Consider the following 25,684-nt stretch of genomic DNA (forward strand, 5'->3'; position numbering starts at 1 on the left):
TTTGTGAATCACCCTTAGGAGGAACTGACTCTTCCCCCCTCCCCTTCCCTTGAATCTGCACAAGAGAAGGAATTAACCAAGTTTTAAAAAGAAAAGATTTTATTAAAGAAAGAAAAAAAAGTACACTCTCTCTGTATTACCAGGATGCAAAAATACAGGGTCTAAACTTATCAATCTCTGGAGAGAATTCCCCCTCCCCCTTTCTTTCTCAGTGAAAGCAAAGTAACAGCAAACAGGAATAAAGAATTTCCTTTAGCAAACACACAATTGCAAATATAGAAAGCAACTCAAAAGACTAATCCGCCTTTCTAATTTATACTCACTATTAAATAGTAGAAACTACTCCAGGAGAACTTGGAGACATGACTGGCCTCTCTTAGATCCAAAGAGAGCTCTAACAAAGAACACAGACAAAGGCTTCCCTCCACAGAGATTTGAAATTATCTCGTCTCTGATTGGTCCTCTGGTCAGGTGGTCATCAGGTACTGCATGTTAACCCTTTACAGGTAAAAGAGACCTTAACCCTTAACTATCTGTTTATGACAAACAGCAAACTATTTTTAATACTCAGCTACACAGTTGGGGGACGAAACTGGGATTTTGGATTGGGTGAGCCAGGAAGGGAAGCAATTCTCATACTTTAGGGAATGAGAGCTGTTTGTTACATGAGCGCTCTGCTGGGGTGGAGTGACAGTTTTCACGGCCCCTAGCGCCCCTCCTTCTTGTGATTTTGGGTGAGGGGGGGACAGGACTTTGTGGCGGGGGAGGGCGGTTGCAGATACAGTTCAGGGGGGCTCTCTGCTCCTGCCTGCGGTCCTGCAGAACATCCACAAGGCGCCGGAGCATGTCCGTTTGCTCCCTCATTAGTCCAAGCAGCGTTTGAGTCACCTGCTGGTCTTCCTGCCGCCACCTGTCCTCCCGTTCACTGTGTGAGCGCTGCTGCTGAGAGAGGGTCTCCCTCCACTGGCTCTGCTGGGCCGCCTCAGCTCTGGAGCAGGCCATCAGTTCAGCGAACATCTCGTCCCGAGTCTTTTTCTTTCGCCGCCTAATCTGCGCCAGCCTCTGTGAGGGGGATGCCGGGGCAGTTCGGGAAAGAGCCGCAGCTGTGTGATGGGAAAAAGGAAGTGATTTCCTTGCAAAGATACATGTTTGCGAACACTGAACACAGTCTAGTCTGTTTCTGTGAACAAGACCATACACGGCACCTATCTCATGTGCTCTCAGGACAAGTTCGAATTTTCGGCATTCACTTTCATTGCCTGGGGTCTTGCACTGGAGATCAGACAAGCGGGGCAGGACAGCAGAATCCGTGTAGCAGCCAGGCCTGGTAAGCCGTAAACTTTAGGCTGCTTAACAGTTAATGGATAGCTGTGCCCTCCTGCTGCAGGCAATCTGGAAAGCATAAAGTCTGACCCTGTCCAGCCCCTCGCGGCTGTCCCCGGGAAAGATCCCTGTATGCTCTCCCTCTGCAGCCTCCACCACGTGGCTGTTAAATGACGGTCATTGTTATGCAAAGGAAAAGTCAAGCATTCACAATAGTAACATTACAGTAATTCCCCTAATTAGATGCAGCAGTCGCCGAGCGAGATCACCCTGAGGCGGGTCACTAAGAGAGACAGAGAGCGCATGCTGCGTGAATCCCTGCACAGACCAGGGCCCTATGCTGCCATGCTCGTCGAGGCAATGCTCCCACTGTACCTGAGGATAGCCTGGCGCGGAAGAGTGTGCTTCCACGGAGCACCCAATAAGGCACATCTCCCCAGGAACCTCCTGCAGAGGCTTTTCGAGTACCTCTACGAGAGCTTCGTGGAACTCTCCCAAGAGGATTTCTGTTCTATCCCTATATGTATTGACCCTCTTTTCATATAGTTTTTATTCCTGTTTTTAAAAAAATAAATGTTTACATGTTTATAGCACTTACCGACTGATCCTTCCCCTGATTCAGAGTCCGGGTTAACGGCCGGGGAGGGTTGGTAGGGGATCTCTTTGAGGCTGATGAAGAGATCCTGGCTGTCGGGGAAAGCAGTATTGTAAGCGCTGTCGCCTGCCTGGTCCTCCACAAACCCTTCCTCATCTTCCCCATCCGCAAACATCGCCGAGAAACTGCCCGTCGACACTATCCCATCCTCAGAGTCCACGGTCACTGGTGGGGCAGTGGTGGCAGACCCACCGAGAATGGCATGCAGTGCCTCGTAGAAGCGGCATGTCTGGGGCTGGGCTCCGGAGCGTCCGTTTGCAGCTTTGATTTTTTGGTAGCCTTGTCTCAGGTCCTTGATTTTCACGCGGCACTGCGTTGCATCCCGGCTGTATCCTCTGAGTGCCATGGCTTTGGAGACCTTCTCGTAGGTCTTTGCATTCCGTTTTTTGGAGCGCAGCTCCGAAAGCACAGACTTATCGCCCCACACAGCGATCAGATCCAAGACTTACCGGTCAGTCCATGCTGGGGCCCTCTTTCTACTCTGAGATTGCATGGACCCCTCTGCTGGAGAGCTCTGCATCGTTGCTGGTGCTGCTGAGCTCGCCCCGATGTCCAACCAGGAATTGAGATTCAAAATGGCCAGACAGGAAAAGGAATTCAAATTTTCCCGGGGCTTTTCCTGTATGGCTGATCAGAACATCTGAGCTCGGACTGCTGTCCAGAGCGTCAACACAGTGGTGCACTGTGGGATAGCTCCCAGAGCTACTAAGGTCGATTTCCGTCCACACGTAGGCTAACTCGACATAGCCATGTCGAATTTAGCGCTACTCCCCTCGTTGGGGTGGAGTACCGAATTCGAATTAAAGAGCCTTCTAGGTCGAACTAATTAGCTTCCTGGTGTGGACGGTTGCACGGTTAAATCGAATTAACGCTGCTAAATTCGACATAAACTCCTAGTGTAGACCAGGCCTTGTTTTGTTTTTGAGTGCAGTTATGTAGCCAAAAAAAAAATCTTCATTTGTAAATTGCACTTCCGTGATGAAGAGATTTCACTACAGTACTTGTATGAAGTGAATCAAAGACCACAGTTTCTTTTGTTTGTCTTTTTTACAGTGCAAATATTGTAACCAAAAATAATAGTGAGCACTGTACACTTTGCATTCTATGTTGTAACTGAAATCAATATATTTGAAAATATAGAACATCCACAAATATTTATAATAAATTTCAATTGGTATTCTATTGTTTAACAGTGCAATTAAAACTGGGATTAATCGCAATTAATTTTTTAATCGAGTTCATTTGTTTTGAGTTAATCGCTTGAGTTAACTGTGATTAATTGACAGCCCTATTAGGGACATTTTGAATTCCCTGGCATCCATGAGTGTTAGTTCCTTACATAAATCCTCCTTGTTCTCAGATTACATATATATGTAGGGTGTCTAATGACCAGCCACGATAATTGTCCAGAGTACAGCTTTTAGGACAGGATAATCTAGTAATCCAGCACCATTTGCTTGGATTCATCCTTGCAGGCATGGATGTTTTAAAACAATGGAATAAGCCATGCAGCAAAATAAAGATCTTGAACTTGAAGGAGAGCCATGAATGTTCTTGGTTCTTTTTTTTTTTTTAAGTCCTTGATGGATGTTCCCAGATATCTGTATGTTATACAACTGAATTCACAGATAGGAAAGTGCAGGGAAGAGGATAGGCATGTAGGTAGAGAGAATCAGGGCTCATTCGACAGAAGGCCCCCCTGACTGACTGACTTGACTGCATTTGAGCATTTCAGACAGGTACCTTGGAAGCAAATTAAAATATTATTAAAAATATTCATTCATCAGAACAATTAAAGTGTTAGTCAGTTTCCTGTAAATTTCTCACCTTAAGTAGTCTTATCATTTGGATTATATGAATGTTTTTCTCTTTATAATCTTGATGGTTAGAAGTGCCCTTTAATACGTTTGTAACAGTTTTCCCTTTGTGCACCTGGGCTCAGTAACACACCTTCATAATCTTAAAATTCATAATGCTATACATGGGTTTAACTCTGAAGGGCATTTGGAAGCTATAGATGATTCAGAATGCAGTGATTGAGTTTGGCTTTGAACAATTTCACCAGTGTGCCAAAGACCCCAATGGCTTCTTATTTGTTTCCAGATGTATTTCAGGGTGTTGATATTGATCTTAGCCTTGTGTGGTTTGGGTCCTAACACATCTCTTCCCATGCACAACTGTAATTGTTGAGATCAGCTCACGCGTATCAACATCTGCTAAATTTGGAAATCTTGGAGCTGGAATGCTGGCATTTTCAGTGAAGAGCTTGCAATACTCTTCCTTTTCAATCTGACAGAGCCCAAGGTACAGTGTAAAAGACACTAACTCTGGCTTTTCCCTGAGTTACATTTGGATGGGACCATTTTTCGTATTTTTAACAGCTTAATTACGAGCTACAGTCCATTTATTTTTTTATTCATCCGTTCTCATTGTTGTAAATAAAATGTATAAGCAACTGTGGTCATAGGCGCCGACTTCTGCTCCTGCCGGTGGGTGCTCAACCCCTGCTCCTGCCTCGACTCCACCCCTCCATAAGGCCCTGCCCCACCCTCATTCCAACCCCTTCCCCAAAGTCTCCGCCCCCTCTCTGCCCCTATTCCAACTCCTTACCCAAATCCTGGCCCCGCCTCTTCCCCGCCTTCTCCCCTGAGTGCACCATGTTCCCGCTCCTCCCCCTCGCTCCCAGAGCAGCCAAACAGCTGTTTGGCGGTGGCTGGGCAGGAAGTGCTGGGAGGTAGGCAGAGTAGCGGGGGCGCGGCGCGCTCAGGGGAGGAGGCGGGGCATGGGGGGAAGGGAACTTGGCTGCTGTGGTGGGTGCAGAGCACCCACTCATTTTTCCCTATGGGTGCTCCAGCCCCAGAGCACCCATGGAGTTGGCGCCTATGATTTTGGTAGATACATGCTTCCATTTGGAAAAAATTGAAAGTAGTCATTCTGTTAGGTTTCATTTAGTCATGGGGGAATTACTCAACATCCACAAGGGTCTTTTCTATATGATGTCTCACTGGGTCAGTTTTTTCCCCATTGTTGTTAACGGTGTATGTATTTAGCCATTTAGAAATTTACCATATAACATGGTGTCATTGATCTATACAGTATTACTGTCACTGCAGATCTCTGCAGTTCTGTCTCTTTTCTGTTTGTCTCAATTGCGGGGTAAATATAAAATAGTTGTTTGAGGCTCAACACTGAAATATTGCTGATAGAATGGTGAAAATGTCAAGAGGATTTCATTTATTTAGTGATAGCCTTATCTATTTAGAAAGTATGCTATAGGCAAGCTGATATGTTTTGAATTCTGGTGTCATTTTATCAGGATTTGAACATGGAAGGTCAAAAATGTCTCTTTTCATTACCAAACTATTCTGCAATGGCAGCCTTTCTTCTGACCACAGAGACACCACAGTGATCCAAGTCTTTTTGACCTCTAGGCTGAGTTACTGTAATGTGCTTAGTTGGAGGTTTCCTTTGAAAACTACTCATAGATTGCAGCTTCTGTAGAGCATGGCAGCACGACTGTTTAAGGAACTTGACCATGAAAATTGATGATGCACTGTTCTATGATCTGTTACCCAATGAACGGTAGTCATCAAGGTCTTAATATTTCAACTTCAAATTATAGTACTACTCTGCTAAGGGACAGCCTGCAGTTATGGTTGGAGTAGTTGAGAAGGAAGGATGCAGGGCCTTCCCTGTCCACTAATCCTGAAATGCTCTCCCCTGAATGTTTTTGTTTGTTTGCACTTCTGTTGTATCCTTCCAAGTGAGAATCAGTGTGGTTTTGTTTCCTTTCCATTTATATATTATGAGATGATGTTTTTGTATGAAGATGGATTATTGGTCTTATTATTTGGCCATTTTACTGTGTATTTTTCTTTATAATTTTTGTGTATTCTATAAACACATGTGGGTTCACCCACCCACAGAGACCTGTGGGTGTGTGAGCATGAAATGCTTTATAACTAATCATATATTCAACAACAACTTTGTCACTCTGTTTTCATTTTCTTGTGAAGTTATTCACAATATGATTGGTAAAACATCAAGAATCATAAAACCAAGTGGTGCTATAAACTAGTAGAGGAATAACACATGCAGTGTAAATTAGTACAAGCGGGAATCCTCAAAACTACAAAAGCTTAGAAAGTTCAGTGCAAAATGTGACATTTTAAAAGCAACAATTAACATCCTTTTTTAGAATTACACTGCATCCCTATAGCATTACACAGCAACTCATCTTCCACAAAAAGTGCAAGTATGGTTTGTTCCATCAGTGAACATTTTAACAAACCAGAATAAAAACCTGCATTAAAGGACCACTGGAAATTAAAAGCTGAACTATTTCACCATCTTTAACCCAACTGTTTTGCAGCACATCATATCTTATATACAGCTATGTAACATCATACATAGTACTATTCTGGAATCTTGTGCATTACCCAGACACAAATAAGAAAGGAGCACCAGCTGTAACTTAATTTCTTCACCTATTTTTATTAGTGTCATACTCCCTGTTGTTAATGTCTAGCTCAGGGGTCGGCAACCTTTCAGAAGTGGTGTGCCGAGTCTTCATTTATTCACTCTCATTTAAGGTTTTGTGTGCCAGTAATACATTTTAAACCTTTTTAGAAGGTCTCTTTCTATAATTCTATAATATATAACTAAACTATAGTTGTATGTAAAGTAAATAAGGTTTCAGAATGTTTAAGAAGCTTCATTTAAAATTAAATTAAAATGCAGAGCCCCCGGGACTGGTGGCCAGGACCCGAGCAGTGTGAGTGCCATTGAAAATCAGCTTGTGTGCCGCCTTCGGCACCCATGCCATAGGTTGCCTACCCCTGGTCTAGCTTTTAGTCTTATTACTGGGGTTCAAAAATGGCTTTAACAAGGGAAGACTTTTACCTCAGAAGGAAAATTTAGGGCACAGGTGAATAAAATAGCTGAGAAAGGAGAGGGAATTGAATAACTGACCCAAAAATGGTAGCAGGTGCTCTCAGCCAGTCAGCTGTTTTTCATTTTCTGAGAGAGTGAGAACCAAAAGAGAAAGGTGAACTGCCATAATGGAGCAGGGTTGCCTTGGCTTAGCTCAGAGGTCTTCAATCTGTGGGACATGTCCCCTTAGAGGGCACGGAGAAACATTTGGGGCGCGTGGTTGGGGCTTAGCCCAGTCCCCACAAAGGGCAGGGACGGAGCGCCACACAGATCTACTCTTGGCCCCAGCTGCTGGCCCCACACCCGGTGTCCTGGCTGCCCACCTGGCCACAGCTGCAGGCCTTGGCCCCCAGCCAAGGGTCCATTCCCACCCCCAGCTCTGTCCCCAGCCTCGGCCCCTTTCCTCTTGTCCCTGTCTCCCCCTCGTCTTCCCCCCCCCTCCGAGCCATGGCTCAGCTCCATGGGAGGGGTCAGACAAGGGTGAGAGGGGGTGTGAGGTAAAAAGTTTGGGAACCACTGGCTTATATAAAGGAGGAGATAGAGATCAGAGGGGAGAGAGGAGAAATGTTACTTTAATTTGCATGTGATCATGAAAACCAGATGACTGAGCAGGGGTCTAAATAGAATTTATTTAGGTAGTCTAGGAATTGGCTTGGTGAGACAGAGCCTTTGAATAAAAGGGGTCATATTGTCTAGGATATATAATTGTTCTGTTTAAAACACTCAATGTTTTGTCTCCCCATCAGACACCTATATGACTCAGTAATGTCCTCTCACCAAGAATGATGTAATCTTCCAATAGTTCATGTCTAACTATCATTCACTGGTTAGGAACAGAGATTGTACACAGCCAAATATGATGTGTACCGTTTAAGTGCAAAAGCTGTAATTCTCTCAGTAATGTCTAGTTGGCTGCAAATAAAGTTTTTTTCATAGTTCCTGTAAATCAGAAGCAATGAAGGAAAATACTTAAACTAATATAGGTAGAAATATGCATACAGCTTTTGCATTATAGCAAAACATCAGTTGCTTATGATTTTTTTAACCTGTGAAATAGCAGTAATTTGTCTGATTTCAGTGCAATGGCCTAGTAGCTTTAAGTATGGTTATTGTGAAAATATCACCTTCCTACACAACAGATACATTTGCTGCCTGTATTCAAAATCACATTGGCATACGTTTCTGACTAAAATACTTTTTTTTTTTTTTGTTCTCCTGTAAGCTCTGCACAACTGTCACAAACACAAGGTAAAGAGCTGAATTCTCTTCTGGCTTATGCATCATCAGATGGATTGTTATCTAAGTTACTGTTGCAGAAAGAGGCCAGAAGAGACCATTAGATGATCATCTGATTTGACCTCCTGCATACCCCTGTAACCCGGGGGTTCTCAAACTGGGGGTTGGGACTCCTCAGGGGGTCGCAAAGTTATTACATGGAGGGTTGCAAGCTATCAGCTTCCACCCCAAACCCCGCTTTGCATCCAGCATTGTTAATGGTGTTAAATATATATTTTTTTAAAAGTGTTTTTAATTTATAAGGGGAGGTCACACTCAGAGGCTTGCTATGTGAAAGGGGTCACCAGTACAAAAGTTTGAGAACCACTGCTGTAACCCCTGTATTGAGCTAAATAACTTATGGTTGACTGAAGCATGAGTTCTAGAAAGGGATCCAGTTTCAATTTGAAGATACTGAGAGATGGAGAATCCACCACTTCCTTTGGTAGTTTGTTTGACTGGTTAATCACCCTCACTATTAAAAATGTATGCCAAATTCAAACTAGAAATGTATCTGCCTTCAGCTTCCAGCCACTGATTTTTTTTTGTTATGCTTTTCTCCACTAAATTAAAGTGTCTTTTAGTACCCAGTATTTTTTACCTGTGGAGGTACTTACGTGCTGTAATCAAGTCCTCTCTCAATATTCTTTTTGATAATCTAAACAGATTGAGCTGTTTAAGTTTCTCACTATAATGTAAGGCATTTTATCCAGCCTTCAGCTTATTTTATGGTTCTTTTCTGGACTCTCTCCAAGTTTTTAACATCCTTTATAAAATGTGGATACCAGAACTATACACGTTATTCCAGCATCAGTCTCTCCAATGTCATATAGAGGTAAAATTATCTCCTTACTCCCTAATTACTCACTACTCCCCTTTTTAATACATTCACGAATCACATTAGCTCTTTCTGCTACATTTCACTGGAAGCTAATGTTGAATTGCTTGTCCACTATGACCCCTAAATCCTTGTCAGAATCGCTGCTTTCCACGATTCAGTCCCCACATCCTTGTTCCTAGGTGTATAGTTTTTTGCTTTTGGCTGTATTAAAACACTTTTTATTTAATGGGTCCAGTTTAACAAGCAATCCATATCGCTCTGTATCAGTGTTCTATTATCATCCACAACTATTCTACCAATCTTAGTTGTTTGCAAATTTTTTCAGCTGTGATTTTAAAGTTACTTCCAAATGATGAATTAAAAGGTTGAATATCATCAGGCCTATTATACGGATTCCTGTGGAATCCCACTTGAAACACCCCCATTCAGTGATGATTCCCTATTGTTAGCTGCTTCTGAGAACTGTTAGCCAGTTCTTAATCCATTTGACATGTGCTTTACAATAGCAATAAAGTGCTAATTTATAATCAGATACTAAGTCAAATGCCTTTCAGAAGTGAAAGTATGTTATAGCTGTGTTTTTATTTTTATCAACTAAATTTGTAATCTCACCAAATAATGAAATTAGGTTTGTTTGACAAGGTCTGTTTTCCATATTGGCTGACATTAAATATATTACTTTCCTGTAATTCTGTATCAGTTTAATCCAGAGCTGGGCAAACTACAGCCCGTGGGCCACATCCAGCCTGTGGGACCATCCTGCCCAGCCCTTGAGCTCCTGGATGGGGAGGCTAGCCCCCGGCCCCTCCCCTGTTGTTCTCCCTTCCCCACAGCATCAGCGCGCCACGCCGCCAGCATTCTGGCCTGCCGCTCCTGCTAGAAGGCCCCTGCCAGGCGGTGGGGCTGCGAGCTCCTGCTGCTCTGAGCAGCGTGGTAAGCGGCGGGGGGGGGGATTGGATAAGGGGCAGGGAGGGGAGTCGGGACAGGGAGTCCTGGGGGGCAGTTGGATAGGCATAGGAGTTCGGGGGGGGGGGGGCGCTGTCAGGCATGTGGATAGGAAGCAGGAGGGATTAGATGGGGAGGTTCCAGAGGGCGGCTAGGGGACAAGGAGCAGGGGGGGTTGGATGGGTCGGAGGTTCTGAGGGGGGCAGTCAGGGGGTGGGAAGTGGAAGGGGGCAGATAGAGAACGGGGGCAGGCTGTTTGGGGAGGCACAGTCTTCCCTACCTCGCCCTCCATATAGTTTCGCAACCCCAATGTGGCTCTCGGGCCAAAAAGTTTGCCCATCTCTGGTTTAATCCCATATCAGATATTCCATTATTTTATCCTCTTGCCTGGTTTAATATTAGCACAACTTTAGCACCCTTCCAGTCTTCTGGAATTTCGCTAGTATTTCAAGAGTCATTAAAAAAAATTAACACCAGTGAGCAAAAGATCTCTTCAGGCAACTGTTCTAGGTCTCTTGGTTGCAAATTATCCAGGCCTACTAATTTTTAAAATGTTTATTCCTATTAGATGTGGTTTAAAATCCTCCTTGGTTACTGATGGACTGGAAACTACTTCATCATCCTCTTGTGATACCAATACATTGTTTTGCTTCTTTCCAAATACAGAACAGAAATGTTTATTGAATGCTTCTACCTTTTTCTGCATCTTTAATAAGTTTTACTACCTCCATCTACTAAAGGCACTTACTAGTTCTTCAAGTGCTTGCTCATATTGATTCCAATTAAGTGTGCACCCGGTGCACGCGCACACGTTGGAAGGATTTTTACCGTAGCAACACTCGGTGGGTTGTCTGAGGCGTCCCCTGGAGTGGCGCCCTTAGGGCGCTGGATATATTCCCCTGCTGACCCAGCACCCCCTCAGTTCCTTCTTATCGCATGTGACGGTCGTTGGAACTGTGGCGCGCAGCATAGCTGATCTCCACTTCCCTAGCTCTTTTCTTGTTTATACCTGTAGATAGTTGCAGTTAATAGTTTTTGTAGTTAGTGTATATAGTAATTGGAGGTAAGGGGCTTGTCCCCTTCCCTCCTTCCCGGTACCAGGCCCATGCCTAGGTCTCCAGGCTTCAAACCCTGCTTGGCCTACCTCAAGCCGATGCCTATGGGAGACCCCCACGACTCCTGTCTGAAGTGCCTGGGGGAATCCCATCAATCAGATAAGTGCCGCATTTGTAAGGCATTCAAGCCTCGGACAAAAAAGGAGTGGGACTTTCGTTTGAAGCAGCTCCTCATGGGAGCAGCACTTAGCCCGATGCCCTCTTTCCCCACACCGAGACCCGGCGCCGTTGGTCCGAAGCACGCCTCCAGCACCGCAACGACCCGGCACCGGCAAAGACTCCCGGCACCGGACGTCTCCAGCACTGTTATTGGCGCTGCACCACTCGCTGTCTATGGGAACCAGGAAGCAGCACAAGCAACCTGCTGCTCCTGTACAGTTGCCGGCACCGCCTGTGCCCCCTTTGGAGCAGTGCCCTGTGCCGGACCACCCCGCGAAGTCTCTAACTCCGGCACCATTGAGTCCGGCACCGCAAGTGCATTGAGTCCTGTGCACATAAGCTTCCCGGTGCGCACTGTGGTCGAGCTCGACCTGCCTTCCACCCCAGAGACTTTCTCCACTGCTCACGACCTGATTGCGCTCACTGAGCCAGGACTGTCACCAAGTTTGGTACCGCTGGTGCGGGCTGTTCCATCCGTAGGGAAGCCCTCCATGATGCGCCCTCCATCACAGAGCAAGATGGGTCGGCCCAGGTCATGGTCCTGATCCAGACACTGGTCTCCTCCACGGCACCACTCACAGTCCTGGCACTGATCACTATCTCGTCACCAGTCGTACTCGCAGCGCACTCTGCCTCAAGAAAATCTCTTTCCCGATACGGTCGGTACCGGTCCAGCTCCCAGCACCGATCCTGGCACCGGTCTGCTCAGAGTCGCGGCGCGGGCCAACAACACATGACAATGCAACCCAGCAAGAGCGATTGGCTCCGCCTTGGCCTTCCCACCCCAACTCAAGGTCATCCCAAGCAGAGAGTGGCTACTGTGTCCATGACCAAGATGTGGCTGGCACTAGCCAATAGCATTACGGGGGGCAGGATCCTGCTCAGGGACCCCCACAATGGTCCTTTTGGACCCCCTGGGCATACCATCAGGCCCAAGGTGTCTCATCAGGAGCTTCTCATTCAGCCCACTCAGAACCTTGGGTCCCGGAGGCTACTTTCAGTCTCCTCCCTCCCCCGGGGGCTCGGAGGTGACAGCCTTACCCTCAGCTCAGGCCCATGCCCCTAGCATGGAGGACCAAGGGCAGCTGGACCCCCACCCCCAGCAGGACTTGCCCCAGGACCCCTTAGTCCCGGGTATATCCTCGTCCTCCCCTGATGAGGTGGTGGCGGGCACATCCTCTTCTGGCCCATCACCTATAGACCTCCGTGCACACCAAAACTTGCTTCATAGGGTGGCACGAAACATGAACCTCCAGGTGGAGGAGGTCGAGGATCTGGTGGTGGACATTTTATATGCTGATGCTCCCACACGTATAGCCTTGCCCTTTATTAGGACCATCCAGGCTAATGCCAATACAATCTGGTAGTCTCCGGGGTCTATTCCCCCCCACTGCCAAGGGGGTGGAGAGGAAGTACTTGGTCCCCTCCAAAGACTATGAGTACTTGTACGTTCACCCCCAACCGTGCTCCCTCGTTGTACAGTCCATTTAATGAGAGAGAAAGACACGGTCAGCAAGCTCCCGCTCCTAAATCACTAGACACCTGGATTTATTCGGGCGCAAGATCTATTCAACTGGCGGCCTGCAACTTAGGGTGGCTAACTAGCTGGCCCTCTTGAGCCATTGTAATTATAATACCTGGAACATGATGGGGAAGTTCAAAGAGCTGGTTCCTCAGGAGTCCAGGAAGGCGTTTGGGGCCTTGCTAGAGGAGGGCAAGAAAGTAGCCAGGACATCCTTGCAGGCATTGATAGATGAGGCAGACTCGGCGGCTAGGTCTCTAGCCTCGGACGTAGCTGTGCGCTGTATCTTGTGGCTGCAGGTGTCCGGTCTTCCACCAGAGCTGCAACAAATAAATTCAGGACCTGTCCTTTGATGGCCAGGGGTTATTTTCAGACAAAACTGACTCCAGAGTCTGAAGGATAACCAGGCCATCATGCGCTCACTGGGCATGCATACCCCAGTGACGCAATGTAGACCCTTCCAACCCCAACCGCAGCGTACCTACCCTAAACCCGTCCGAGACAGGACTTTTCTAGAAGGCATGGTAGGAGGAGGCAATCTGGTCCTCAGGCCAGAACCAGGGCCCCCCCCAAACCATCAGCAGGTCCCAAACAAAACTTTTGAGGGTGCACCCGAGGGCAGAGCTCCAGTCTCCTTTCAGGATCCTTCCCCACCTTTCACCAACCGTCTCTCCTATTTCCTCCCTGCGTGGTCCCGCATAACGTCAGATCGCTGTGTCCTACACGTGGTGGAAAGTGGATACCGACTTCAATTTCGTTTGCGCCCCCCCCCCCCCGCTTCCCACTCTCCCTCCCCATCCCTCTTCAGGGACATCTCTCAGGAGCAACTCCTTCTAAAGGAGGTGCAGACACTCCTGGCTATCGGAACTATAGAGGAGGTTCGAAGGGATCTGAGGGGCAGGGGATTTTACTCCCACTACTTCCTAATCCCCAAGGCAAAGTGGGGTTACGGCCCATTCTGGACCTGCACGGACTCAACAAATTTATGGTAAAGCTGAAGTTCCACATGGTTTCCCTGGGGACCATTATTCCTTCTCTGGATCCTGGAGACTGGTACGCTGCCCTCGACATGAGGGACGTGTACTTCCACATAGCGATCTACCTGCCACACAGTCACTTCCTTCACTTTGTGGTCAGTCAATGACACTTCCAGTTTACCATCCTCTCCTTCGGCCTATCCATGGCACCAAAGCTATTTACAAAGTGTATGGCTGTCGTAGCCGTCTCGCTCCGTCGACATCGGATCCAAGTGTTTCCGTACCTTGACAACTGGCTCATTCTGGGTCGATCCAAGCTCCAGGTGCAATCCCATGTTCGGTTCACCATGGACTTGTTCAGACAGCTGGGCCTGCTGCTCAGTGTCGAAAAGTCCACTTTGCAGCCAACCCAGAAAATAGACTTCATCAGAGCAGTCCTGGATTCAAATCTTGTCTGGACGTGCCTACCACATGCCCGCTTCCAGTCAATGGTGAGCATTATCCATGGCCTCCGAAGCTTCCCGACCTCGACAGCATGCACGTGCCTTGGTCTACTGGGACACATGGTGCCTTGCACCTTCATGGCCAGACATGCCAGACTACGCCTCAGTCCACTTCAGGCTTGGCTCTCATCAGTCTACCATCCAGGCCGAGACAATCTAGACACGGTGCTCACAGTACTGACGGAAGTCTTAACCTCCCTGGCTTCGTGGCTGAACCCCAACTTCATATGTAGGGGGATGCCATTCCATGCCCCACAGCCCTCCCTAGTCCTAACCACAGATGCATCATCTCTGGCCTGGGGAGCTCACCTTGCGGACCTTCGCACACAGGGCCTTTGGTCCATTCAAGTGATAACCCTGCACATCAAAGTACGGGAACTGAGAGCAGTATGCCTGGCGTGTCGCAGTCTTCACAGATGACACAAAGACCATGTTTTACATCAACAAGCAAAGGGGAGTGCGATCGTCCCCCTCCGTCAGGAAGCCATTTGCCTGTGGGAATTCTGCATAGCCCAGTTGATCAATCTGGTGGCGTTGTTTCTCCCGGGAGTCCAAAACGCCTTGGCAGATCACCTCAGCAGGTCCTTCCTGGCTGACAAGTGGTCGATTTTGCCCAGATGTTATCCATTCTGTTTTCCAGAAGTGGGGGTTTTCCCACATAAAACTTTTCACCTCTCGTGAGAATCGGAAGTGCCAGGTGTTTTGCTCTCTCCAGGGGCACTCCCTGGGCTCCCTATCAGATGCCTCCTGATGCCATGGAAAGACCATCTGCTCTACGCCTTTTCTCCATTCCCATTGGTCCACAAGGTCCTTCTCAAATTGCGAAGAGACAAGGCCCGCTTAATCTTGATCACACCGGCGTGGCCCAGGCAACATTGGTACACCACTCTCCTCGATCTGTTGGTGACCACACCAATTCCACTTCTGTTGTGGCCGGACCTGATCACTCAGGAGCATGGCCAACTGTCATCCAGACCTGCAATCCCTCCATCTCACAGCATGGATGCTGCACGGCTAACTCAATCTGAGCTGCGTTGCTCGCGCTCAGTGCAGCACGTACTCTTGAGTAGCAGAAAGCCCTCTACTAGGTCCATGTATCTGGCCAAGTGGAAGCGTTTCTCCTGCTGGTGTGCCCTGAGCAATACTGCCTCTCTGGAGGTGCCAGTACCTACTATCCTAGATTATATCTTGTCCTTGAAACAGCAAGGCCTAGCAGTTTCTTCCATCAGAGTACACCTAGCAGCATTTTCAGCCTTCCATGCATCAGACCACACCAGAATGCCATGAGAAAGCTCCTGTGAGATCTTTGATTTTCAAATTGCAGAGCGAGTTTGCCACACTAGTAATTAGAATAAATATCCTTTTACTTGTAAATTTACAACATATTGTATATGGAGTCACTGAAAGATAAGAAACAGTTCAGTTCTATTTTATGGAGTTATTCCCGGAATCCCACCACAGTGGGATAAGATTTGTTTCCATGTTTTTCAAATTGTCTTTACAATACCAAGAAAACTGTTTGGTTCAGTGGCTCTCAGCACCCCCACTATACAAATTGTTCCAGCGACCCTAGCTTGACTTGAAGCACTTCAGTAATTCCACTGAAGCCAGCATGACTGTTTGCATCTTTAATGTTGTTCTTTTACTGCTTTGCTGGATCAGGCCCTTTGTGAGTAACTAGCAGGTTGTCCACACAGTGCCTTAGTATGCACCAGTGGGATGTAAATTTTAATGTGCACCAGCATGTCGTGCATTAACTGGCCCATGTAGACCCTGCTCGTGCACACTAAAAGTTCTCTAGTGTGCATTAATGTAGTACTATTTGAAACAGGACTATGTTAATGCGTACTAGGGAACGTTTAGAGCTCACAAGCAGAATCCATGTGGGCCACTTAGTGCAGAATACACTGGTGTGCATTAGAACTTACACCCCTGCTAGTGTGCATGAAGGCCACTATAGGCAATATAGTTTACTTATTTTTATTACTCAGTTTACTTTTACTGCCTCATCATGTTCATTAGGAAAAACACTTTTATTACTAATTCTTTATTTTCACATTTTAAATTCTACTTGTCTTCAAAATAGACCATTTCTGAGTTTTGTCAAAACCAGATAACTCCAATGTGGATTCAGGGACTTTACTTTTTTTTTTTTTAATATTCAAATTCAGTATGGTAGGTCATACTTACAGTGCAAATGTACACAGATCTAAAATGTAAACTGAAGTAGTGAAAAAAGATAAACATAATCAACAGGCAGTAAAACAAAGATTATATTATGTGATCCAAAACATTAGGTAGACAATTTTTCAGTGCACCCAGCAAAGAAGGTTTAAAAAAAACATTTGCTACAACTGTGATTGCAATCCTGGTGGGAAAAAATTGCTTTATTTTTGTAAAAATAAAAAGAAATAAAAATTTCAAGTAAATAAAACTAAACACAGTCATTGCACCTTTCAGCAACTTAGTTGTAATTATTGTAACTGAACAAGCTTTTAATGTATTGGGAGTAATAGCAACAAAATTTAATCTGCAAAGAAATGAAGAGCTTGTTATCATGGCCAAATAATAATGTATGTGAGAGGAAATTACCATTTTTAAAATTCAGTTTAGTTCTTCACTGTACTTAGAAAATGATTTAGAACAGTGGGAGGAAGATCTTTTATTGCTATTAAGTAGAAATGATGAAGAGGTGGAGATGCTGAAAACAGCAGTGTACATCACAAGACAGAAACTCCTACCCATCTGTGACAAGCATTTAAAAGACAAACCAAAACAAGTGATCAGTGTTTGAATCTCTCTGTACATGTGCTATATACATATTTATTCTTCTTTTTAATATGTTGCTATGGATTTTTATCTTCCACATTCTGATGTTCCATGTTGTGCTAAAGCACAGATCTTCTAATATCAAGAATTGCGGCTTGAATCCCAGAATTAAAATGTTATTTAAATTGTGATTCTAGAATCATGAGTTACAATTACTATTAAGTAATGATGTGATGTTCTTTGAGTCAACTAATGACCCATTCCTAATTGCTGTCTGGTCATTGTGCACCTATCAAAAGCTAAAGAATCATCCATTATTATGAAATTCCAAATTACATAGAATTAATTTTTAAGCTTTCAAGTTAGTTGTTAGTCAGCTGTACTTTGAATTTAGTCTTTAAGAGATCACTGCAAGAACTTCACCATTCCACAGTGACTACATTTCAGTCAATAAAATGTTCTTTTAATAAAATGGTCTTAAAATAGCTTTGAGACCAGCAGAAATCTTAAGTATTCATGGATAAAAAGAAATGCACACCTTCAACATCAAGTACATACAGTAATGGATTGCCTCACAGACTCTCTTAACAGTGCTGCTAATCTGGCACAATTGCCAGGAAAAATAGAATGGTGCAGGTTTTCAATTCCATTGCACTTCTAAAGTAGTAAAGTAGTTTGCAGTTTTAAAGACCTCTTTCTGTCTTGTCTTGTCTTTTACAATTACCTGTCTTTATATATTTATTTTCATATATAAAGACACAGTCCCTTCAATCTGAATATATTCATTACTAAAGTCTTGCTATTCTAATGAAAGCTGTTTAAAAATTTATATAGAAAGTGTTTTTTTACATATGAAAGAAAACACTCAGATGCTGTCAGAAACATCCAAGGTGTGCCAAATATCTTGAGTTATATCTGTGATTATCAAACTCAATAAAAGTATGTGTGTTTGAACAGATATATTGGCTTTCTGAAATGTTTTTTTTTAAGTTAATTTTTTGGGGGATTTTTAAACCATTTTTTTCACTTAGCTCTATTATGGATGGTAATTTAGCCTGTGAATGAATTAATGGTGTTTAATCATTTAAAAAAAAATCATCTTGAATCAGCCTTTGGATAAATCTCTGAGATTCTTAGCTTCCTTGGTGTTCACACTAGGGAAAGCTGGGTTCTTTTCCCAACAGTCCTCTGTAATCCTATTGCATTGCTACTCTTTAAGTATATTTTTGATATAGTTGTTTATAATTTGTTTTTCAAATATATTCTAAGGGCTACTGTAATGAACCTTCAGTGTAAAAGTAATTTTTATTTATCAATATAATTTTATTAGAATTAGTAAACATTTACATACATATCTTTGTTAATTACAAAGCTACTGCTCTAACAGACCTATGAGACAGATCGCATCTGTATTGGAAGAAATACAGACAGAAATACAGTTAGACCGTGTCAGTCTGAATTTTACAATCCTTTTTAATATAAAGTCATATTAGTTTTTAACTGATACACTACCAGTTGCAAGACTGAATAGTTGTTAAATATTATGGGTAACCAGATGCAGATAAACCAACCAATAAAGGTCATCATGCCTTCCTCTTAGCTGTACTAATTTTCTATCTGCTACTCCATGTTAACTGCTTGCAAAAACTATTCACAGCCCTTTCTTTTTTGTTTTTTTCCTTTTGCTAATTATCTCTAGAATGTTCCAGTGTATTTAATTATGTGCTGCTTTCTTGCTTCCTTTCAGAGTAATTACCCATACCTTACATGTTTCCTGTGTCATGTGAATCAAAATCTGTAGAGTGCATTGTATATTAGTAGCATTTTCATTCTCATGGTTTGAGAGAGAATGAAAACAATTAAATTACAATAACTGCAATCATATTTTTTCTATTGCGATCAGTTTTAAGGGCATTTTCTGTATTTTGGATTTGAATTTCATAAGATTTTCATTAAAAAGAGGGGAAAAATCCTAGAATTCTCTGTATTAGAAGTAATTGAATTAAAATATAATGAATTGTATAAAAGGATAATTCTAGTTACATCTTTAAAGAATTTTGTATTCCAGTTACTCTCAAACTATACCTCTTGATGCCTAAAAATATTTAAAAGTAATGCTGTTACCTAACACTTCAGCATAAACTGACCAAGAAAAAGCTAGTAAATATAAATCTACATACAGAAAAGATGCATCTATTTGATATAGCTCTTGCCCATTTTTGGTGTATTTGCTATATTATAGTCCAAAATACATTCATTTTTTTGGCCTGTGTATAGCAGACCCTGGAATATTCCTGTTTTCCTCTATGGTTTAATCTGGTTGTTTTTCCTCATAGAAATACAATTTTTTGATTTGAAGATATAGGTTGTGTGTGTTGTTTAAAGTGATTTCTGTTAAACTGAATGTTAATACCAGTTTCTGTTTCTCCTCTGCACAGTCCCTTCAGTCTGAATATGTTCAGTACTAAAGCCTTGCTGCTTCGATGAAAGCTGTTCAACTCTTAAAATCCCATTTCTTCATGGAGGAGCAATGTTGAGGGAAAGAAACTGCTCACTGAGAGGAGAACTCTTCATCCCTAGATACATTAAAACATTAAACTAAGACACCCAGCAGAGACTTTGAACAGCCAGAGATTTCTGATTAATGACTACTGCAAATGCACTGAAGTTAAAACTTTCCAGCTGTATATAAAATTGTTGCAATTTTCATAAATTTAAAGTTGACTCTGACTTGAGGATATTTCTAATGGATTTCAATAATACATTTATAATTACATTTGTGTATACAGTGTTACAATATGTATGTATTAAGAAAAAGTATTTTGGTAAAATATAAATATATATAATTATGTAAAAATTAGAATATATTTTGATTTAGGTTTCTTCACTTTGCTACCAAAAATATATATTTTTAAATATATTTTAAGGTTTATCTACAGTGTATGAAAACATTTTATGAACAAAAACATTTTGGGTTTTATTTATGGGTCCACTGTTACTGCTTCAAGTTCAGTTTGTTTTTAGCAAGTAGTCTACTTTAAGTAACTTAGTTGGAAAGCTAGTTAGTTGCTAGTTAGTTGAGAGAGCTTGGTATATCATCAAGTTTTCCTTTCAGTCAGCTGCTAATGTTCCATATGGTCATCCTAAAAGGAACTTAAAATGGCTACTTGTGGATTAGGGAAAACCCAACATTCCTATCATATGTCCTCCCTTTGATAGCAAAAATAATATAGCTAATAATTATGCTATATTACTAACATTTTCCTCTGATAATTTATTTTAAAGGGATGTTTTACTCTTTGCTTTTTACTTTCAGCATTGCTAAATGTGTGTACCATTTGGTCTAGCTTATAGTTACATTTGTGTTGTAGCAGTTTTAAAATCGAACATAAATCAGAATTAACCTTCTGCTGTGTATTTAAACGGCATGAAAAGAAAGGCCAAATTCAGAACAGATATAAGCAGCATAATTCCATTGAATGGGGTGGAGTTGCACACCTGCTTATAACAATGACCACGTGTGCAACTTGGGTGGCAAAAAATGTTGCCACAGATTTGGACATGGAAGGAAAAAATTATTTGCATTACAGTTTGCAAGTGAATTAATATCTTTTCGAGACATTTTCTCAACTATACTCTATTGTTGGCTATTAATTATTGTTATACCACAAGCTAATTTCACCAGTGGTACAGACAACCTTGGACTTGTAGATCTACTTAGAGTTAATTAGGAATAAAACTTACAGAAAGCATTTCAAACAGTGTTAGCAGATGAGGTTTGTAGTACTTTACTATAACAGAACTATTTCTCCTATATTTATAGGAGAAAGTGTCTTGGTGATATCATCACGTACATATATCTGCAAAAAAAGAAAGTGCTTTAGAAAAAAATGCACTAATTTGATTCTGAAATTAATGATCAGTAAAATTCAGAATGCAGAAATAAAACATAGATTGTCAGCTACAAGTCTTTTCACTTGTTACAGAAAGCTGAGGAGGAAATATTAGGTTAAATGTTCAGTCCTCATTGTTAAAATACATTGAGTGGACTAACCGGAGTAAAAATACAGGTAGGCCCTGGGAGAGGGAAGGGGGGGCAGCAAATGAAGTTATGATGATTTAATGTTTTATTATGAAAAAAAATCATACGTTTAGATCACATTTTGAAGGGAAATAGTCATAATGAACATCCCTGTAGTTATATAAACCATGTTGAATGCAGCTATTTAAATCACTGAATAAAATTTACATGCAATAGCCTTGTGTATATGTGACATATACACACACCAAGTAGCATATGTTTGTGCGTGCATATATAGACACATAATGATATACTGTATATGAATGATTGTTAGGTTAATTGTAAGGTAATTCTACCTCCTATAAACTTGTTTGTATTTTGTTATGAATAGTTTTCCCTCATAAAAATACATATTTTCTATTTTGAAGTGTAGACACACTGCTAATCAACAATAAAAAAATGCAATGCTTATATATGTCAGCTGCCTCCTTTGTTCTTTCATCTCTCTTACTCAGATTTTACTCTGGCTTTTGTCAGTTATTGTACAAGAATACAGTTGACTCAACATATAATAATATTAAACTGCTTTTTCAAAAGGCCATAATTCTACTGTTGTATATAATGCATTTTGAAGAGAGAATTTGAATTTCACAAAAAGATCTGGGTGCAGAAAGCCATTCTCTTTAGAAAAAGTGACAGCCAGAGAGTTCTTCACTTTGAGTGCCTGAGGCGGTGTTCAGTCAAGGTAAGAATAATACTATAATGAAATTTATCATATGGTTAAACAAATGACCTCTATACAAGGACAATTATTAAAGGTACTGCTCCTGTTCATTCATGCATGCAGAATAGCGTACTTAGCTCCTATCAATAGTCTTCCCAATAGTAGACTCTGTCTCCACCAGAACCTCAAAAATACTGTTTTTACTAGATCCTCAGTTACAAAAAGGAAAAGCATGTCCTCCTTCGAAAGCTGACTTCTGTCTACGGTCAGATCTAAATACAGATCTCCTTTGATAATGATGTTTAGCACCTGTATTGTGGTGTTTCAAAGCACTACAAAAATGGAACTAACCTGCACAATGCTCCTGTGACAGATAAAGTATTTGCTGTATAATTACTCCGTTTTTCAAATGGGGAAGTGATGCAGAGAGGATGTTACTTGCCTGAGGCCATGCTTTAAAGCAGTGGCCAGGCCAGGAGCAGAGCTGGAGTCCTCTGAATTCTGATATCTAGGTATTTATATTACTTTCAGTACTGTGGTACCTATGTACAATGAAGAGGTCTCTTTCCCTGAATTCAACCAAATAATGGCCGCCCCATATTGGACATGTACCAAATTACTTCAGGCTCAAGCCAACTACTAAAAAAAGTTGTGCTGATCTAAGAGCTGAAATTGCACCTCTTTCTTTGGGTCTGTCATTCACTGCCATTTTGGTGCATTAATTGTTTCACTACAACATTGAAGGCAATAAACTCTATACAGTGTTTGAGTGATGCAATCCCTGACTTATTCAAAAATACATAAGTACAGCCTTTGCCTTCATTAATACAGATGCCGTAACTGACATCTGTTAGAGCCAAGTTGTGTAAAGCACAGTAAGGTTGCTAGTCTCCTCTAGAACCTATTCTGAATTCTTGTCACAGGGTGATACTGGCCATTTAAGAGGGAAAAGGCTAGTGCACCTGTGGCTGGTCAGATAACCCCCACCCCATTCCCCGTTAGGCTTTTAAATAGGGTACCAAGGCCCTCGAGAGAAGGTAGGGGAGTCTGAGCCTGAGAGAGAGAGGAAGAATTAACAGAGGGAGAAAGAGGAAAAGAGCTGCGGGAGACCTGAAGTGAGAGCAGTAACTGAGCTGCCAGTGAGGCGCTTGGAAGAACGAACTGACCAAAGCTGGGGACACCTGGTGTGCAGAATGACCCCAAGGAAAAAGATGAGGCTCCAGCTTGGTTAGGGGAAGTTGAGCCTGGAAGCAAGAGGGTTGTTGTAGGAAGGTGGATCCCTCTGAGTGCAGACAGGACTTACAGGCAAGGAGGGCAACATTGCAAGAGAAGGAGGGAGGCAGGGCAGGACTGTTACTTTTCCATATTTTTTCATGGTTGTGTAGCAGAAGAGTTCAAGAGCCTGTGTAGAAGGCTAAAACTGAGTTGGGCAGGACTGACTGTTTTTGTCCCCAAGCTGGTGGACTGACCCCGCCCCAACCCTAGGCTATACATGGGCCTCACCTTTTCTGGTTTCCTAATAACTAGAGGGTAACATGCTTTGCCATGTCTGTCAGCCAAGCTCATTGCACCCACCCATGGCTCCTTGCATTCCTCCATTTCCTACTTGTACATGCTTCCCATGTGCCACCTTCCATACCCCTCTATTCCAGGGATACCTTGCAACTCTCCCCATCCTCTTCCTCATGCCTGGGGGATCTGTGTGCTGCTGTCTTCCCACTCCCTATACTGGGGGGGGGTCTGTATGCCCCCTTCATCCTATAGACAGATATTGCGACTGCATATCGTGGGGGACCAAGTGTATGAATGACTTAAGGGTGTAATTCCAGGGGATGAAAATTGCCAGATCTCCAGCAGCAACTAAGAACTGGGGTGGGGGTGGTTAAGGTGAATCCCTCAGGTTGTAAACACCTCCAGAAGGGTACCACCCCATGGGGGCCTTGCATATACTGGTTCCAACTGGATTTCCCAGAGACTAACAGGAAAAGACCTTTTGATATAAAAATACTTGGTTTAAAATGATCCATGGCCGCCTTCCTAGTCCAGCAAACAGATAGGACCTTCTGTGCAAGGGGGGGGCCCAACCCTTGCAAAAGGCTTGGAAAGACTTTGGCCTGCCTGAGCCCCATGAGACTGACTGGTGACCTCTTGAAAGCTTTTAGCGTGTAGATAAGAACTTTTTTCAAGTGTTTTCTTTCTGTCACGCTCAGGGGTGCTGGAACAATTTGTATAGTGGAGGTGCTGAGAGACATTGAACTGAACTGTAAACCCTGTGTATAATGGAAACCACTGCAAGCCAGGGGATGTGGCAGCACCCCTAGTTCCAGCACCTATCATGCGTCTACTTTTAGATTAAAGGTGCTTGCTTAGGAAGAGCTGGATGATGACCTGTAACTGCTGGCCATGCACTGGTCATTGCCCGTAGAGGGGGAAAGCAAAGCACAGGCCTGCCTGTTAGGCAGACTGGCTTGCTGGGCATGTTGGTAAGGTAGAAAGCTGTGCAGCTGTCACACCCTTGGTCAGAGGGGACTCTGGATGCTCCCATCCCGCAAACTCCCCACTAGGGGTCCTGTGTGCCCCCACTACAGAATCCCCCATTGGAGGGGTTCTGTATGCCCTCATTCCCTTGTCCTCCTGTAACAGCAGCTCTATGAAATCCAGTCCCCCAATTTCTGGACTCCCCACCCCCATGCACACACCTTCTCCCCTCCCTCCATACCAGGTCCCCCATGCTGCACTCCCAGCGGGGGCTGTGCATGTGCCTCAATTTCCTCCCAGCTCTCCTCCTCCCTTCCCACATTCTCCTCTGTTGGTTGTTTGGGAGACCATTAAGGGAGATCATGTCCGGGAATCATTCAGGGTGTCAGCACATTGACTCTATTGGGAGGATGAGCAGAGATGACATGGAGTATTGTTAGGCTGCAAGATGTTAATGGGTGCCATCAACCAGTGGTTTGATGTATAGACAATTGCAGAAGTGCTTGGCAGAACCACAGCTTCAGTCAAATGGTAGGGTCTTGGTGTTCTTGTTTGGGGGAAAAAAAACATGTCATATCATATGATAACACTTTCCATTTTGCTAGCACAGAGGTGGGCAAACTACGGCCCTGGGCCCTCCTGCCTGGCCCCTAAACTCCTGGCCAGGGAGGCTAGCCCCCGGCCCCTCCCCTGCAGTTCTCCCTCCCCCGCAGCCTCAGCTCACCCCACCGGCGGCACAATGCTCTGGGCAGCAGGACTGTGAGCTCCTGGGGCAGCGCAGCTGGTGTGTGGCTGGCTCCAGCCGGGCAGCATGGCTGTAGTGCTGCCAGCCACCGGTGCTCCAGACAGCGCAGTAAGAGGGCAGGAAGCAGGGGTGTTGGATAGAGGGCAGGGGAGTTCAGGGAGGTGGGGGTGTGTGGATAGGGGTTGGGGCAGTCAGAGGGCAGGGAACAGGGGGATTGAATGGGGGCAGGGGTCCTGGGGGGCCCATCAGGAAGGAGGGGAGGGTTGGATGGGGTGGCAGGGGCAGTCAGGAGCAGGGGTTCTGGGGGCGGTCAGGGGACAGGGAGAAGGGATGGTTGGATGGGGCAGGGGTCCCGGGGTGGGGGTTAGTCAGGAAACAGGGGAGGTTGGATGGGCCGGCGGGGGGCAGTCAAGGGCCAGAAAAAAGGGGTGGTTGGATGGGAGGTGGGGGCCAGACCACGACCCCCTCCCCTAACCAACCCTCCATACAATTTCCAAAACGCAATGCGGCCCTCAAGCCAAAAAGTTTGCCCACCCCTGTGCTAGCATCACAGCAGGATGTTAAATGGCAGCTATTAGAGCTAGGCATTTTTAAAGCAGCAAGTCTGGATAACTTACATCTGAGTTTCGAAACCGTTGGCTAAGGCACTCGGACCATTAATGTTGATTTTCAAAGTCTTGGAACACTGGGGAAGTGCCGA

General features: G+C 44.0%; 1 protein-coding gene across 2 annotated transcripts in view; it reads left to right on the plus strand.

Moving 5' to 3' along the window:
- CDC14A (cell division cycle 14A) overlaps nucleotides 1-19,790 on the plus strand; it is a 129,490-nt gene extending 109,700 nt beyond the window's left edge. Inside the window, exon 15 of one of the 2 annotated variants that reach the window (XM_039483548.1) lies at nucleotides 19,455-19,790. In XM_039483548.1, the coding sequence (XP_039339482.1) occupies nucleotides 19,455-19,503 (49 nt within the window). In that variant the 3' untranslated portion in view covers nucleotides 19,504-19,790. The remainder of the gene's footprint in view (nucleotides 1-19,454) is intronic. The other variant, XM_039483547.1, reaches the window with a different exon arrangement.
- Nucleotides 19,791-25,684: the final 5,894 nt, after the last annotated feature.

The sequence above is a fragment of the Mauremys reevesii genome, linkage group 8, assembly GCF_016161935.1.
Source record: "Mauremys reevesii isolate NIE-2019 linkage group 8, ASM1616193v1, whole genome shotgun sequence".
NCBI classification, from domain to species: domain Eukaryota; kingdom Metazoa; phylum Chordata; order Testudines; family Geoemydidae; genus Mauremys; species Mauremys reevesii.